Source organism: Scatophagus argus, chromosome 10, assembly GCF_020382885.2.
Source record: "Scatophagus argus isolate fScaArg1 chromosome 10, fScaArg1.pri, whole genome shotgun sequence".
Classification (NCBI taxonomy): domain Eukaryota; kingdom Metazoa; phylum Chordata; class Actinopteri; family Scatophagidae; genus Scatophagus; species Scatophagus argus.
This window is the reverse complement of record NC_058502.1, coordinates 5446905-5463025: the sequence shown is the minus strand read 5'-3', so window position 1 is coordinate 5463025 and position 16121 is coordinate 5446905. Positions and strand designations below refer to the sequence as shown.

Below are 16121 nucleotides of genomic sequence, written 5' to 3'. Positions count from 1 at the left end.
AGTTTTCTGTTACAGTCCTGCAACACCTAATTTCAACTTCGCTAATTCTCGCGTCTTGACCTTGCACCGTGTCCTCCCTCCCAGCTGCATTTTGAAGTGCCTCTCTCTCCGGTGATTGCAGCCAAGAAGGCTCGTCCCTCTGACGGAGGCTCTGATGAGGTGTGTCACCAATGTCTGATGTGTTGTGATGTTGTCTTTTCTAGTTTAAAGGGACAGGTCACCCCAAAATCAAAAATAGATACTTTTCCCTCTTATCACTAGTGCTTTTATTGATCTAGATTGTTCTGTTGTGGTTTGTTGAGTTTTGGTAATATCGTCCATAGAGACTCTAGAATATAATAGAACTAGATGGCAATCTGTTTATTGTGCTCAAAGCGTCAAAACAACACACTTGGGTAACCCAACAGCAATGTCTCGTTCCAAAGGTCATGATCCAGTTAGTCAAGATCACACACAGGAGCAGTTTCATGTAGGAATTTTCTTACTACTGAACTGCACGATATCACTGCATAGAAGGTGTTTCTGCTTATGGAAGAAGGGCTTGTACATGTAACGAGGCAGGATGTAATCAGTCGCCCTCAGCTGAGTTTAGTTAGGTAGATTATCATAGTTAGCTAGCTCCTCGTCCATGTATGGATTCCTGCTTCCTTCTGAGTGGTGATGCAAAGAGGAAATGTTCCTTATTCCTTCATTCTTCATTATCTCAGCTACTACAGTCTGTAGATGCTCTTTCATAGTACATAATAATGGACATTTTTTAAAAATATAATTAATGCATAAAATTAAATTTCCCAGATGTTTAACAATGATAGAAAATGTGTTTTAACAGAATCCTGGGAATATTGTTTTATTTGTATTTTGAACTGGTTTAAAGTTTATTGTTGCTGGTTAAATGTTTCTAGGATTGAAGAAATATTAATGTCAGGAACATTAATGCTTGTGGCAGTTCCCTTCACAAAAAATTTTATCTAGCTGTACGATTTAAAAGACAAAAATTGGACAGACACTGAAACAGATGTGGCAGTCCTTTCCTTGTGGCAGGGAAAGTCAGTCAGAAAAGCCATTTTGGTGTTAGAATTTCCTGTGGGTGGGGAAAAAAAAATGTTACTCTAACAGTTTTGGACACAAGGGAAAGCCCAGTTTTGTAGACCAAGCCAGGGGATATACGTGTCCTAAACACAGACACATTTTTTTAAAAACGCTCCACTCTTGTGTGCTCTCGTCAGAGCAAAACATGACTTTAAAATGTCAATCAGCTGGAGGCTTACTCTTGTGTGTGTGTGTGTGTGTGTGTGTGTGTGTGTGTGTGTGTGTGTGTGACATAAGGACATGCGTGAGCCAGATTAAACTGAAGCATGCTGTTGGCAGCCTGAGCTCTTTTTAATACACAAAATCCACATAAAGTCTTACATAGACATAATATGTACATATAATAATCACAGAGTTGTCTCTTTTGCCATTCTGAATGCTCAGATGTTTTTTTGCAATAACACATGCTGCCATTTTATCCATCAAAAATGCAGTGACATGTCCTGGAGTTCATGCTGTGCACAAAGCCTTTTGTTCATATCCATATATGTGAGAATCCCATATACCTCAAGAATTTACTGGTCTGCCTTTTACCTCTGTCTCCTCTCTGAAGGACTGGGACTACTTGCTGGGGTCTCATTACCACCGTCAGATAAATTCCCAGTCTATCTGCAATCCAGTGGACTGTAATGGCTCCAACAATGCTCTCATCACAGAAACTGAGGACCCCTCGTCTGTGAGTAACAATGACAATATCATGCTGTGTCATCCTTTATGCATTAAGTATTTAAACATCTTTTCTGTTTGCTTTCTCCTAGGTGTCCTGTCCCTCCAGTCCATCTCTGAAGTTGGACAGTTCAGCTCCTCTCTTCCCTCACATCCCGGCTCTTTTCTACGTTCTGCATCTGCTCTATCAGGAGCTGCAGCTGAATGAGCTGCAGAGAGCAAGAGCCTCATCATTAGTCTGTCTCCTGCAACAGCTGGCCAGGTAACCACTATGTGTATGTGTGTGTTTGTGTGTGTGTGTGTGTGTTTGTGTGTGTGTGTGTGTGTGTGTGTGTGTGTGTTTGGGGGGCTTTCCATGTCTCTGTTAGCTGCTACAGGACAGGGAAATGTGGCTGGTGCAGGGTGGTCAGGTGAGTAGATTATTTTTGAACAGTAATCTGAAACACCGAGAAGTGTTGCTTTAATGCATAAAGGTTACTAAGGAGTGAAGAGAAAAAGAACAAAATGCGAGTCTACTTTTCACATTAACTCTCACCGTGGGAACAACAGAGAACATTTCATTGTTTTCAGTGAAAGCCTCTGTGTAATCAAAGCTTTCAGTGATGTGTACCGAGCAACAAACTTGAACAGGTTGTCAAGTGACTGCTGTGATTGGTGACAATGACAATAACAGAACAGGTGGAGTGGGAGAGTAAAGCGCTCTTCAGAGTAATTGGCCTGTGTTGGTTAGTATGTGGGGTTTTGTGAAGGAGGCTGCACTCTTTCTGCTTCATCAGGCTAACTGGTTTAGGCTAAAATTATCAACGGAAGAGTTTTGTGTTTTTTAATCGTCATACAGAGTTACATTTTTAACAGTTTTTCGTCACACAGCCTGTATTGCTGTTTTAGTTATTTCAGGCATTTTTAGAATGCATCTAATTAATGATTCATTTTACAGGTATACACAAGTTCTTCCTTACAAAGTTGGGTAATTGTGCACTCGTTAACTATTTACACGCACACACTCAGGGCTGAAAATTGTGTGAGAGTCAGTCCTTGGTGCTGGGATTAAAAACTATTGATTACCTGATGTTAAGCAGAATGGTAATGACTCACAGCTGTTACTTGCTCAGAGTACATGTTTAATTACTGCTTTAAAGTATGTGAAATATCACAGAGGCTCTTTGAGAATGTGGAGCTGTTTTTAGATGTGGTTCAATGTCCTGCAGCAATTTAGTGTCCAACTGTGCAGAGAATAGGCATTAAGGAGGATCTGGTTCAGGGCTGACTTAATAACCCTGTGATCGACAAATTAGATGCATTCTACTAATCTTTGCTATAGTCAAGTTAAAAAGAAAAAAAAACACTTCTGTTGCTCTTAAGCTGTATATATCCTTAGTATGAGTCATTGATATACAGGAATATTAATACATAATTGTTTTGTTTTTGTTTGCAGAGACCTCCAGTTGGAAGAGTATGTGGATCTGTATTGGAGAGATCACCCCTCATTAATTAGTAACTTCAATGAGAGCTGCCTCATAGACCAGGGTAAGACCTTCTTGATAGTCTAATAATGGTATCAAGTCAGGAAAAGGACAAGACATGTTGTGCATTAGGCAGTACAGCATTCCTTTGTGGGTCTTGGGTCCTTTTGTAATTTGGACAGATGAAGGAGAGAGACACTTCAGTTGATACTGCTGAAGTTCCACTTGCCTCAACAATTAAGCTGTCTCTAAAGATCATGAGTCATACAGAAATTGAATATTAAATTTCCATGTGATTATTTATTTCATTTATTTATTTCCTCTATCATCTCTTTCCTCCCTTGCTCCCTTCCTTTCCTTCCTGGTTTTGTTTTCAAAATCCAAAACATGTTTCCTCCCTTTTTTTAATTTTGTCTCAACTTCATCCCCAACTTGTGGATTCCTCACACGCGCTCTCATCCTGCTACCGCCCCCCCGGTCCTCTTTTGTCCGTCTGTGTGTCCTCACCTCCAACCTTTCTCCTCCTTCGCAGCCCTGTTTGCTCAGACGCAGCGTCTGTCCTTCCTGACTCCACAGCCTCCCTGTGTGCTCAGCTGGCTCAGCAGCTGTCTGAGGGGGGAGGAGATCCCGCCTTTCCCCTACCTTCCTGGCATCTGCCAGAGGACCAGGCTGCTGGTTCTGGTATGACCAAAGATTTATTTTTCACTTTAGTTTTTGTTTGTCTGTATCGTTAATGGTAGAGGCGAATGGAAATCTCATGCAGAAACAAGTGAGAACACAAGGGTCCCCAGCTGGTTACAGTTGCATAAACAGCTTACACAATCTAAACTTCAGACCTTTGTTTTCTACAAAATAAGAAAACAATCATAGATCTCTGACAGTCATTTACTCTATAGTACTTGGGATATGAGATTACCTGTTTGTTTGCCTTGCTGTTTTTCTTCCCAGGGTTTGAAAGGAAACTAACTTAAACACACATTTGATCGTCTAAATTAAATAAAAAAAGGACTTCACTTCCCTTCCACTTCACTTTAATCACACAAAGATCCTCAAAATGAGCCTCAATGAGCAGTCGATGTAAATTATACTTTGTTAGATGTCTCAGGGAGTGAAGACCTGTCAATGAAAATTTTCATTTTCAGAAGAGTAAATTGGATTTGTCAAAGGTTAAACAGTGTAGATAGATAATCCATTTAGCATTCCTGTGCATGTTTCTTTTTCTTGAATAGAAGAGCAGTTATTCTGTGTACATGCATGTGATCCTGATGGATTCAACCTTCTTAAGAAACAAAGCAGAGCACCTGAAAACAAGTTTTTGCTTTGGTTTCTCTGAAAGAAACAGTATATTTCATACTGTAGCTCAACACGGTGCAGACCTGTTTTTGGTCAGGTTTGAGGTAGTTCCTTTGGACAGATGAAAAGAACGGATGATGTCCTCACTGTGCTCTCTAAAAAAAAAAACAAACCTTTTCCTTTTTTATATAGCATTGGCCAGCAGGTGTCACTGATTGTTGCCGTGGAAACATGGCTTTTTGTTCAGAGATGGCATATAGGTAGAGTGGCTCACTTTTTCGGCTTAAGGTAAGCCGGTGTCAATTCTTGTGAAACTGTGAAACCTACGTTGGGTTACAACTAGACCAGTCGGCTCCCGAGCTAAATGTTCTGCCTTTTCTACCGTTAACATCAGATATGTAAAGGATCACAATAACACCTACAATTACGCCTTTTTACTGTACTGAAGACACAGTTGAGTCTGTGACGATGGCGCTACGCTGGCATCTCCAAGTCTGCAGTTTGAAACTGTTGCTGCTGCTACTGTGTAGGCCTGTAGGTGGCGCAGGTTGGCCTGGACTGCAGGTGTAACCCTGCTGACAGTGCAGCTTTGCTGATTTGGGTGCTTTATATCAACCACATGTTGCTCTACAGACTGACACAGATACAAACAGACAGGCGTCAATAAGTTCTCACTCACTGCTGCGTGTGCAAAAGTATATGAAGGCTCACTTTGACTCCAACGGTTTCTCTTAACACTATAAGTAATGTAATGTCTGTCTGGCTCTGCAGCAGGAAGAGTAAAGCTGTAGAAATTAAAAATGAGTTCACCCTCTGTTAATTAAACGTCAACAGTTTTAAATTTTCATGTAGTTACCGATGTGTCTCTCACGTCATGAAGTTAAGGTTTTGGTTTTCCTTGTTCTTTCTGTTTGTGTCTGTGTTTGTCTCCTCTGCAGAGTTACGCTCTCTACATCGCTGGAGATGAAAATGCTACTTCGACAGATGTTTCAAAGTACCTGTCCAAGCTCTCTGCAGGTGTGTGTGTGTATGCTTTTGTAACTAGCCTTAATGATCATTTTACTCTACATTTTACTTTACTGACCACATCCTGGGACTGTATCTGTTTCTGAGAGAACGCTTTCACTGATGGTGTGCACGTGAGCATTTATTGACAACCAGCCCTTATTACCTGCCAGTCCCATTGCTCCCTGCTTCAGGGCACAATAACACAGACAGAAAGGTGGTTTGCAGTGACGTAGGTTTGCAGCTCGCCTGATTCCCTCTGTTTGTTTTTGCCTTGACACAAACACAATGCAGCTCTGTGGTGACAGCAGTCACTGCAGGTAGTTGATCAGTCCCCTTTTCCACTGACCCAGAATTGGTCATTGACTTTGTGGTCAGTGTAAGAGAAACCAGAGGGACTGCTTTTTTTTCAGTGTTATGTTGACATTTTTCACTGACAAAAAACAAAGCCAGGAAACAACAGCAACACATGTAATCGCACATGAACACAGTCCTCCACTCATCAGGAACAGAATGTCTATTTTATTTAACCCCAATTTGAAGTGCTCATTCTTTTCAGTGACAAATTTTAGCAGTCAATTAGTGGAGGTTTGAAAATGCTTCAATACCATCGAGTTGTTTTTTTTCAGGTGTTGTGTAAATGCAGTGAGCGCGATTTGACATCTCACAAATAGGAGAACAAATTAATCAACCCGTTGACCTCTTTCCTCTGCTGTCTGCCTCTCTCATCTGCCCCCCCCATCCTCCACGCTCTCAGGCCAGAAGGCTCGCACCAGCGAAACGTACCACAGAAGGTAATTCAGCTCACAGCAATGAAAAACAATGATGATTTTAGATTCTGTATTCTCTATAGTTAAAGAATTTTTTATGTACAGTAAATCATTTTTAAAAATCACTGTAAGTGTACAGAAGAAAACAGTCTAATTAAAAAAAACATTAAATTACCCAAATATTTAAGGCACCCTGTGGTGTTTTCATGCAAAGAAAGTTCTGTTCACATTTAGTGTTACTCACTAAAACACTTACTCTTAAGTCTTAAAGTCTCTGTTAGTGTAGTGGTCAGGTGACCCAATACTTTTGTCTGTATAATGTAGCATATCATGTACGTGCGTCCCCATGCATGAGACCAACAAAACTGGGATCAACTCATGAATAAGCTCCTTTGTGTTACTAGAGGTCAGAAACTCCACAGGAGAACTTTTTTTAAATTGGACAAATACATATTCTGTAGCCACTATTCTTGAGTAAGTTATTTTTAACGGTACTCAAGTGTTTTTTTTCTTTTTTTCATGTTTTGATTGTCTGTGATTATTCACCATGTTTGAATGTTTGCTCTAGACAGAGCAGTGCGAAGGTTAAGTTCTCCAGCGGGAATCTGGCTGAGCAGCTGGTGGTTTGGCTCACCTCTGAAGGTAAGACCACTTTGTGAACTGTTCCATGGCCAGACCACAAGCACGACTGCAGGAGGGGTATTGCAACATAAATACTGATATTGTGTCAGTAATACATTGATGATAATATTGTGTATCATCCATATATAATCCAATGTTGTAATTGTTCTTTTTATATCTTTTATATTTTTTTTGCAAAGTTTTGGTTACAGACGTTCCCTCCAACTTTCTGCACTCATATTTTGAGTATAATTTATTTGTCACAAAAGAGACAAAACACGCCGCAAACAAAGTTACAGATAAATTAAACTCAATTTTCACATTATATATAGATATATACATAGATATACACAGATATTGCAATAATGTAGTTAAAATCAGATGTTGTGTTGTGATCTCTGAGAGTTTGTTTTATAGCAAAGTGTATTAGCGCTTTCATTTGGAGGACTTAGAAGGAAAATCTTTGTTTTCACTGATTTAGGTTTCACCCTGAAGGACCTGGAGTCAGTCCCTTGTGGTGTGGCGTTACCCGTCAGGGAAGCGATCTACCGCTGCCGGGAGCAGCCGTGTTCTGATTGGTCAGAAGAGGTCTGTCTGCTGATTGGGCGACAGGATTTGACCAAACAAGCTCACAAGATGACCTTGGCCAAGAGCAAAGCTGTGAGTGTGAAATAAGAACAGCCAGAGTCAGACTAGGGTACACACACAATGTCTCAACACTCTTGGAAACTCTGAATTCATCATTGTGTGGCCAAAATCTCACCGCATTTACTGTGACTGACCTTTTGTGCCCTGCTGAACATTTTAAGTCCAAGCGTGGTTCATCCAGGTATTTGTGATCACAACATTTGAGAGTAACAAATGCAAATTCCACCATTTCCTGCAGTAATTTGCGGGCTTCCACCTTTGTCAAATCCCCATGATATTTAAAAAAGGTGCAAATTTACTTCATTTACTTAACTAGTTTGCTTACTTAATAAACACAATAGTCCTTCTGCCATACACATATGATTCCTTGTTCAAAAATACAACCATTGAAAGCATCCTGATAACTTGGAATATAACAGTAACCCGAAATATGCTTTACCTTAATACTGGTGATATTTTCGTGTCTGTGGCTGCTTTGGAAAAATTGTTAAAACCCCAAATGTTAATTAGCAAACGGTCATTGTGGCTGTATATGAATTGTGTGTGTGTGTCCAGTCTGTAGGTTCAGGTCTTTCCTTGGAGCCTCCTGCAACCACAGAAACAGATGAAGAGGAAGATGGGATGTCGGACATTATTCAAGAGGTAACAGACACAGTAAACATTAGTTATCTGAAGAAGGTTTGCTGTAAGTGTTTCACTCATTTCCAGAGTGAAAATTTGATCCTTTCTCCTCCAGGTCACAGGACTAATCTGGAGCCAGGATCTAAGGGTCCAGGAAGTCAGGAGGCTCCTGCAGAGCTCCAGGCCAGTCCGGGTCAGTGTTGTCCAGTTACCAGAGGTGTCCGACCACGAGTATATAGAGGAGAAAGAGAACAAGTAAGTTTATTGTTATGTGTATCCTCCATAGATGCTTACTGTACAATATATTTTTTCTGTCTTCTGGTGCCTTTCTTCCTATTCCTTACTGATTTTTGTATTTGTTCTGTACCATTTCATTTTGTCTTTCTCCAAAATGCTCCTTCGATGTCTTTTCTTGTTTTCACTGTGTACATCTTTTGTTTGTCTCAAGCTCTGTCCTCTCCTTGTCTCTATCTTAGGAGAAAATCATTGAGGTGCCTCCTGTAATCAAGACTGGCCTACACCCCCTGTCAATTATATGGATTATCTTGACTAGGAGTCTGTCATGTTTCCTTCGTTTAATTCCCTGCTCTTATTTGTCCTCGTCATTGTATTTTCCATAGACTCCTGCAGTTGTGTCAGAGGACCATGGCTCTCCCAGTCGGCCGAGGCCTCTTCACTCTCTTCTCCTACCACCCTGTCCCGACTGAACCTTTGCCTGTCCCGAAACTCAACCTGACAGGTAATGTGCTGATGTTGAAATATGCCCATGCTCATCACTGTCTGTGCATAGGATAATGTCATTAATTATGTAAAACACTGTGAAATGTGTGTTTTGTTGGTCATGAAACACAAGGACGTTTTAACTTCTGCTCTACAGGAAATTAAACACAAAATCATGAACAAACTGGGAAGAAACATTTCCTGTTGGAATTTTTTATGTATATATTCTGTGCACCTGACTGTCTATTTATTTCTGTTTCTCTACCCCAGGCCGAGCCCCTCCCAGGAACACTGTGGTAGATCTGAACAGTGGGAACATTGATGTTCCTCCCAACATGACCAGCTGGCCCAGCTTCCATAACGGAGTCGCTGCTGGACTCAAAATAGCCCCTGCCTCACAGGTCTGAAACAAAATCTGAAAGCTTCACTACCTCCTCATCAGACCTTGTGTACAGTTTTACATACATGCAGCTGATCACTAGTTTCTGCAGTCTGCCCAGCTTAATTTCTATTACAGTCGAGGTTTTTATTGCCATCTCACCTGTTTACAGTACCAGTGAACAGTGAAACCAGACAGCATTCCTCCAGGAACCAGGTGCTATACTAGAAATTAAATACACACTCAGATGCTATAGTTACTGATAGCCCTCATAATGAACCCTTATTTTTTTAGTGTCATTGTAACATTTCCTCTAATGCCACCATCAGGTTGAAATCTCCACAAGATAAAAAGTCTAAAAGAGTGTCTAAAATGAACTTCAGACACTCCCTCATCACTTGAAAGAATAAAACTGGTTTACAGCTCTGGTCCCACTTGTTCAAGTGTACATTGTAAACATTTCCACCCTTTTGCCAAAGAAAAAAAATCGACTTTTTTATTTTTTTCTAAGGTGGACTCGGCCTGGATAGCCTACAACAAGCCCAAGATCCCTGAGCTGGCTAATGAATATGCAGGCTTCCTTATGGCCCTGGGCCTCAACGGACACCTCACCAAGCTGGCCACACTCAACATACACGACTACCTCACCAAGGTACGCACACCTGCACACAAAGGCAGAAGCTAACACGGTACTTCTTTCCCACTTTGAATTTCAAACAAATTTTATGTACTTGCAAGCCTGCAGAGGCAGCCACGTTTTGTGTTTAATAGACACTTTCTACCTTAATGCTCAGTTTACAGTAGACAGAGCTCTAAATTACTGTTTCTTACTGCGCTGGGAACCCACACATACGCTTAAATACAGTTTACACAAGGGTACGCCCATCTACTCTCCTTAAACTCGCACGCACACACACACGTATGCGTTTCTCTAGATGACTGTAAATGAGAAATGTAAAGTTGCATCAGAGCCAGGCAGCCAGTCAAAGCGAAACTCTGCCCTCTGGGAACTTTGAAACGACGTGAGTTCTGCCCACTTTCAGGTGAGAAAAACAACAGGATGCTGCAAGCCAAATCTTATTTCTGCTGAATTAAAAAGTCAGTGTAAAGATGTGGTTAAAGATTAAGAGTAACCATTGCGCCAAATCCTCACAGAGAGTACTCGGACTTGCTCAGAGAGTACTCTCAGTTCCCATTTTGATTCAGGATGTGAATTGAAGCTACAGTTCATGAAGATCAAAGTGCCATCCTTATCAGTCATTTCTCTATAAATTAGATATAAGAATGTTTCTATACAAATTGATAGATCTATTTTGAAGTCCTTTTCAATAAGTCCACTTCCTGAAGTGACTGAATTAAAAATATTAATATACCAACCCAAATCTTCAAAACCCAAATCAGAAACCTGCCTAGGTTAATCTTGTTTTATATAGTTGACCATAAAGGCGGTTATATGAATCTGATAACATCATTTTTTTGTCAAAAATACCCCTTTTGTCAAATTTGAGAACTTAATTCCCCAGTGTGCTGAGCTACACATCAAAACCCTTAACTGATTTCACCTTGTCCCTTATAAATTCCAGCAATAAATATTTTATCTTCAGTTGAAATTATATTTCAGTATCAGTATCGTACAAAATCAGAAATATTTTCAGAAGAAGATATCGACAGCTGTGAGAGATACCGTGTAACTGACAGCTTCGGTCTGAATGAAAGCTCTGAAGGTGGCTGACAGCAAAGCCTGTTTGTAGCTGGTGGTTTTCTGTCAGTTTCTATTCTCTCTGTAAAAGAGACATTACACTGACATACTTTGGATCAGTTCATTAGAATTGCGTCTGGTTGTGGTTTTAGAGAGAACGTGGAGTGGTGTGTTTGTGTGTTTGTGTGTGTGTGTGTGTTCTCTTTCAAGCATCCCAGTGTGTTCACCTTGGTGCTGTAGCCTTTTTTTACAAAGTCAAACTGAGCCATCTATAAACTCATCTCTGTGTTCATTTGAAAGAGGTGTGTGCTGTTTTAGAATATAGTCTCAGCTGAACAGACTTACTTCTTTAGTTCAATTTTTTCTTTTTTTAATTTACAGTTACATTTAAACTGTATTTTTAAAATCTGTTTTCACTAATCCACTAGAAAAATGAAATAAAGAAATTGACTCCTAGTTGTCTGGCCTTTTCCTGGATGTCTTAATGAAGTGTCAGTTTTATTTTTATATAAGAAAATATGGTTTAATGTTGTTTAATTTAATGCTGATTGTTCTCAGTGTGTTAAATAGAATGATTGATCTGAGCCGTGTTTAGTGGTTTAGTGGTTGTTGATTGGATCTTTTAGTTTGAATTTAGAGCTAACATGTCATTTTTACAATTAAAATCGTTACAGCATGTAGGCAGAATGTGGTCTGCCTTTGTTGTTGTTTAATGCATACAAACACACACACACATAAGTGATCCACAGGAGTCTAATGGAAACTGTCCGTCACAGTGAGCCTCAGATAAATCCTCTTCACAGTCACAGCTGATTGTGCTGGAAGTAATTTGCTGTGCTGAAGCAGATATTTAGTACACTTGTCGGAATGTATGGTCTGAGATAATTTTTCCATCTAAATTTTACTGAAATTTACCATTCTTTGAAGAAGTCGGTTTATTTGTACAAAAGACTGTCCCTTCGCCTGTCTTCTTTCAAAATGTTCAGTCACTGTACTGTGTGTCAAAATTTTGCCGGGTGGTTAAAAATATCCTCATCATCAACTCATGAGCTGCCTCTTTAGCTCCCCAAATCCACCGCTGTTTCTTTTGTGAAATTTCTGCCCCTGCTGCTCCGTCAGGGCCATGAGATGACCAGCATCGGGCTGCTTCTGGGCGTGTCCTCGGCCAAACTGGGCACCATGGACATGTCAATTACACGCCTGCTTAGCATACACATCCCTGCGCTTCTGCCACCCACGTCCACTGAGCTGGATGTGCCTCACAATGTTCAGGTAAGAGTGAGTGTACATACTCAAATGTCAGTATCAGTGCACTGACGAAATATGTTAATTGTCATGTGAAATTGCAGTACTGTAAGTGATTATGTATGAGTATATGAGTAATTACACAGCTGTTATTGAGTCAGTGTGGATAATGTCAAATTGTTTGCATGCGCAAAATTAAACGGCAACGATTCAATTCTCTCTCTGTTTGTTCTGCAGGTTGCTGCTGTAATTGGCATTGGCCTGGTGTACCAGGGGACGGGACACAGACACAATGCTGAGGTCTTGCTGTCTGAAATCGGTGTGTGTACTTGTATGTGTGTGCTGAAGATAGAGGACACAAACACAAAATGCCACCTTTTAACTATATGTAGGTCAGACTTTTTAAGGTCCACATTTTAATCTTGCATATGGTCAGACGAGTAACATCATATCATTTTCATCGTATCATCGCTAATCATAATCAGCAAGGAACATCAGTTGATTGCAGCCCAAAAGAAAGCTAATAAAAAGGTATATTTACCCTTCTGCTCTCTCTTTGTCTTTTGAGTATCACATGTACAGCACATCACACACTCTGTGAGCACTAAAAAGAATGTGCTCGGTTAGACTAGCAACACTAATACACAAGAAAATATATCTTTACGTGCCTTAATTAGTTGCACTTGGCTTGAGTTGATGGACGCATTAGTCTAAAAGTGATATTGGCGATATTAAGAGAACTAACTTTATTGAGGCTGAGTGAGTTGATGCCTACAGTGTTTCATTCTTGATCTTTCATCCTGCTTTGAATAGATAAGATTGTGTAATTCAGTTTTTGTGTGTGTGTGTGTGTTTTTCAGGTCGACCTCCTGGCCCAGAGATGGAGTACTGTACAGATAGAGAGTCCTACTCACTAGCTGCTGGACTTGCGTTGGGCATGGTCTGTCTGGGCGTAAGTCACTTTCATAGAAACACACTGCTGGTCTAATAAACACTTGCAGAAACATCTCGATGTTGCTTCGGCTCTAAGTTCCAAGTGGACTGAGTTTTGTCTTGTCAGAATGCATCAGATCGTTTTAGGGAAACTTTCAGCCACAGGAAATCACATGAAGTTGGACTTTAAATATTTTGCATTGCTCCTTATCTTTGAGGCTGAATAGCAACTCCAGAGAAAGGCAATTAAAACCTGATGTTTAACATTGATGTTAATGTAGATGTGAATATTTTCCACATTTAAACTTCATTTTAGTAGTTAGTTTTTGGCTTCTTTTTGATTTTGTTAAGAGTTCCCCAGTGAAAAGAGCACCGATCCAATCATATGTTTCCACTAGAATTACCGGTAGATGTTTTGTTATAACAGCACCGACATGGGTTAGGTTACATTTTCTTGGAAGGTGAAGGTTGAAAGTGGAAGAACAATCTGAGGGAGGGGAAACCAAAGTCATCTGCTAGTTTCTGTGAAAGAAACCTCATATAAAGGTCAATTGTCATACACTTAGTGATCCTTTGTGTTCATATTCACTGAGAAGGAGTAAGGACATACGTTCTCACACAAGTTTACAGTGATGTCTATGTTTTGCCTCTCTGGCTTTCTCTTTACACCTTTATTTTCTCCTGTCCACGGCTCCCCCTGTCTGTTTCATTCACGTCCTCTTGCCTCTCCTGTCTCATCATTTTCTCTCTCTTATGTCCCCTTTTTTCCTCCCCTTTCATCATCATTCTCTTACCCATCCCTTGCTCATGCTCCCTCCACTCTCTCTGTTTGCAGCATGGCAGTAACCTGATTGGGATGACAGACCTGAATGTCCCCGAGCAGCTGTATCAGTACATGGTGGGGGGCCATCGCAGAGCTCAGGCGGGGGCCAACAGGGAGAGACACAAGTCTCCCAGCTACCAAATCAAGGTAGATGGACCTTTCCTGTTTATATTAGAAATTGGCCAGTAACCTTTTTCCACAAATAAATTGTTTTGCCATATATATGTTTCGTAGTAGTATAGAAATGGTAAAAAAAATAATGATTAAACCACTAGAAACATTATCGAGTAATAAATAGATAAAAAACTATTTCATAATCATCTTCATGCCAGTGGTATGCAAGTGGTCTAGCAAGTAGTACTCTTCAAATGCCGTTTCTCAAATGATGATATTAACAATAAGATATTGATTTTTTTATCTGACCAGTGACTGAGGTGAACTAGCTAACCAAATATTTTGCTTTCTCCAAACAATGCAATGGTTGTTCCAGGAGGGCGACACTATAAATGTAGATGTGACGTGTCCAGGGGCCACGCTGGCCCTTGCCATGATCTATCTCAAGACCAACAACAGGTGAGAAAAGGCAAACAACTGACACATCTGCCCATCTTTTCAAGTATATGACTAAACAAGAAATCTGTTTTCAGATTTAAAGTTTCAGTGGATCTTTGTACTTGCACCTCTTTGTGATGTGGTGCACTTTCATGAATCACTTGGAGGACATTATTCAAATTATTCTGTTTCTGCCACATCTCCTTTTACAAACTAATAAACTAGAGTCATTTTGTTATAAAATAAAAAATGGTGAGAAAAAATTATCAGAAGATGATGACTGTGCTACAAAATAACACGTGGGACCTTGGAGCCAGCATTGCACATTTATGAATATCAAGCACTGTGACCGATGAGAGAATCATCCACGGTCACTGTGTTAACCCTGATGCTGAGTCAGATGCACCCATTTCTTGTCCATGTGAGTCTTGAGCAGAATATCATAACTACGTTGATGAAAAAAAAAAAAAATAAAATCTCTTCCCTCAGGGAGTCCAGTCGTCACATTACAAAGACTCTTCTATCTTCTAGCTTTCTTCTGTTGGTCGAGAGGTTCCTGTCCTCTTCCAGGCTCATCTGATGTCATCTGTCTATTGAGAGAGTGTTGATGGAGTGTATTAACACCTCCTTGTCTCTTCCTGGTTGTGTCCACTAGGTCGATTGCTGATTGGCTGAAACCTCCAGATACTTGGTTCCTACTGGATTTCATCAAGCCTGAGTTTCTGCTGCTGAGGGTTAGTGTTGCGCTGTGCGTGTATGTGTGTGTGAGATCATTTTCCCCACCTTTCCATAATCTGGTACACCCGCCTCACTCCTTCCTCTCTACCCACTCAGACTCTTGCTCGGTGTCTCATCATGTGGGATGAAATCTTGCCAAATACTGAGTGGGTCAAGAGTAACATACCTCAGGTGAGAAAATACAAACTTTTACATGTGCACGCACACAGCATTAACACGCAACAAGTCACAATGACTTTGGAAGAATTCCCAGCTAGGAGGTTTGGTTCATTTCTGTCAGTTATTTCTGTTCTTTAATAAATTCCAGTTGCTTATTTATCTCAGTCAGTATACTCATTTTGTTATTTAGTCTTGTGGTTGAATTAAATAATTACTCCAGCTATATCCAGTTTTTCCAAGCTTTTCCCTTTGCAGTTGTGCACACGCACTGTCTGCTGGCTTTTTTCTGATACACACAGAGAAAAACTGTCTGTCTATCATGAGCAGAAATAGCCACCCTGATGAACAAGAGGAGAGAAAACAGAAAATCCACTGAAGGATGTTTGGCAGGTTATCTGAACAAAGTGAAATGCAGAAACACGTCAGCAATACCTTAACAACGACTGTAGAGCAGCGAGGCTGTGAACCTCACGCTCCTCCAGTTAGTCTGCCGTAAAGATTGTTGTCTTGCATTAGTCTGTACCCAAGAAATGTTGTGTAATATGTCTTATTATATAAGATAGAATACAACAATAAACCTTATATGCTACGAGATGGGTGAATGAAATTTATTGAACAGTTTCTGCAAAGTTCACTTTTTTGCTGCACCGTTTTCTACCAGCATTGATAAAATAAATTAAAACTAGATGATTGGATG

General features: G+C 40.3%; 1 protein-coding gene across 3 annotated transcripts in view; it reads left to right on the top strand.

Moving 5' to 3' along the window:
• The window catches only part of anapc1 (anaphase promoting complex subunit 1), a 44379-nt gene that overhangs the window by 12133 nt on the left and 16125 nt on the right, over positions 1–16121 (top strand). For all 3 annotated transcript variants that reach the window (XM_046401815.1, XM_046401814.1, XM_046401813.1), the window contains exons 20-40: positions 85–159; positions 1643–1765; positions 1848–2017; positions 3191–3282; positions 3751–3899; positions 5450–5528; positions 6274–6310; positions 6855–6928; positions 7389–7567; positions 8111–8197; positions 8292–8431; positions 8797–8915; positions 9167–9297; positions 9787–9927; positions 12094–12246; positions 12457–12538; positions 13080–13171; positions 13988–14122; positions 14466–14548; positions 15183–15261; positions 15362–15436. In XM_046401815.1, the coding sequence (XP_046257771.1) occupies positions 85–159; positions 1643–1765; positions 1848–2017; positions 3191–3282; positions 3751–3899; positions 5450–5528; positions 6274–6310; positions 6855–6928; positions 7389–7567; positions 8111–8197; positions 8292–8431; positions 8797–8915; positions 9167–9297; positions 9787–9927; positions 12094–12246; positions 12457–12538; positions 13080–13171; positions 13988–14122; positions 14466–14548; positions 15183–15261; positions 15362–15436 (2295 nt within the window). The remainder of the gene's footprint in view (positions 1–84; positions 160–1642; positions 1766–1847; positions 2018–3190; positions 3283–3750; positions 3900–5449; positions 5529–6273; positions 6311–6854; positions 6929–7388; positions 7568–8110; positions 8198–8291; positions 8432–8796; positions 8916–9166; positions 9298–9786; positions 9928–12093; positions 12247–12456; positions 12539–13079; positions 13172–13987; positions 14123–14465; positions 14549–15182; positions 15262–15361; positions 15437–16121) is intronic.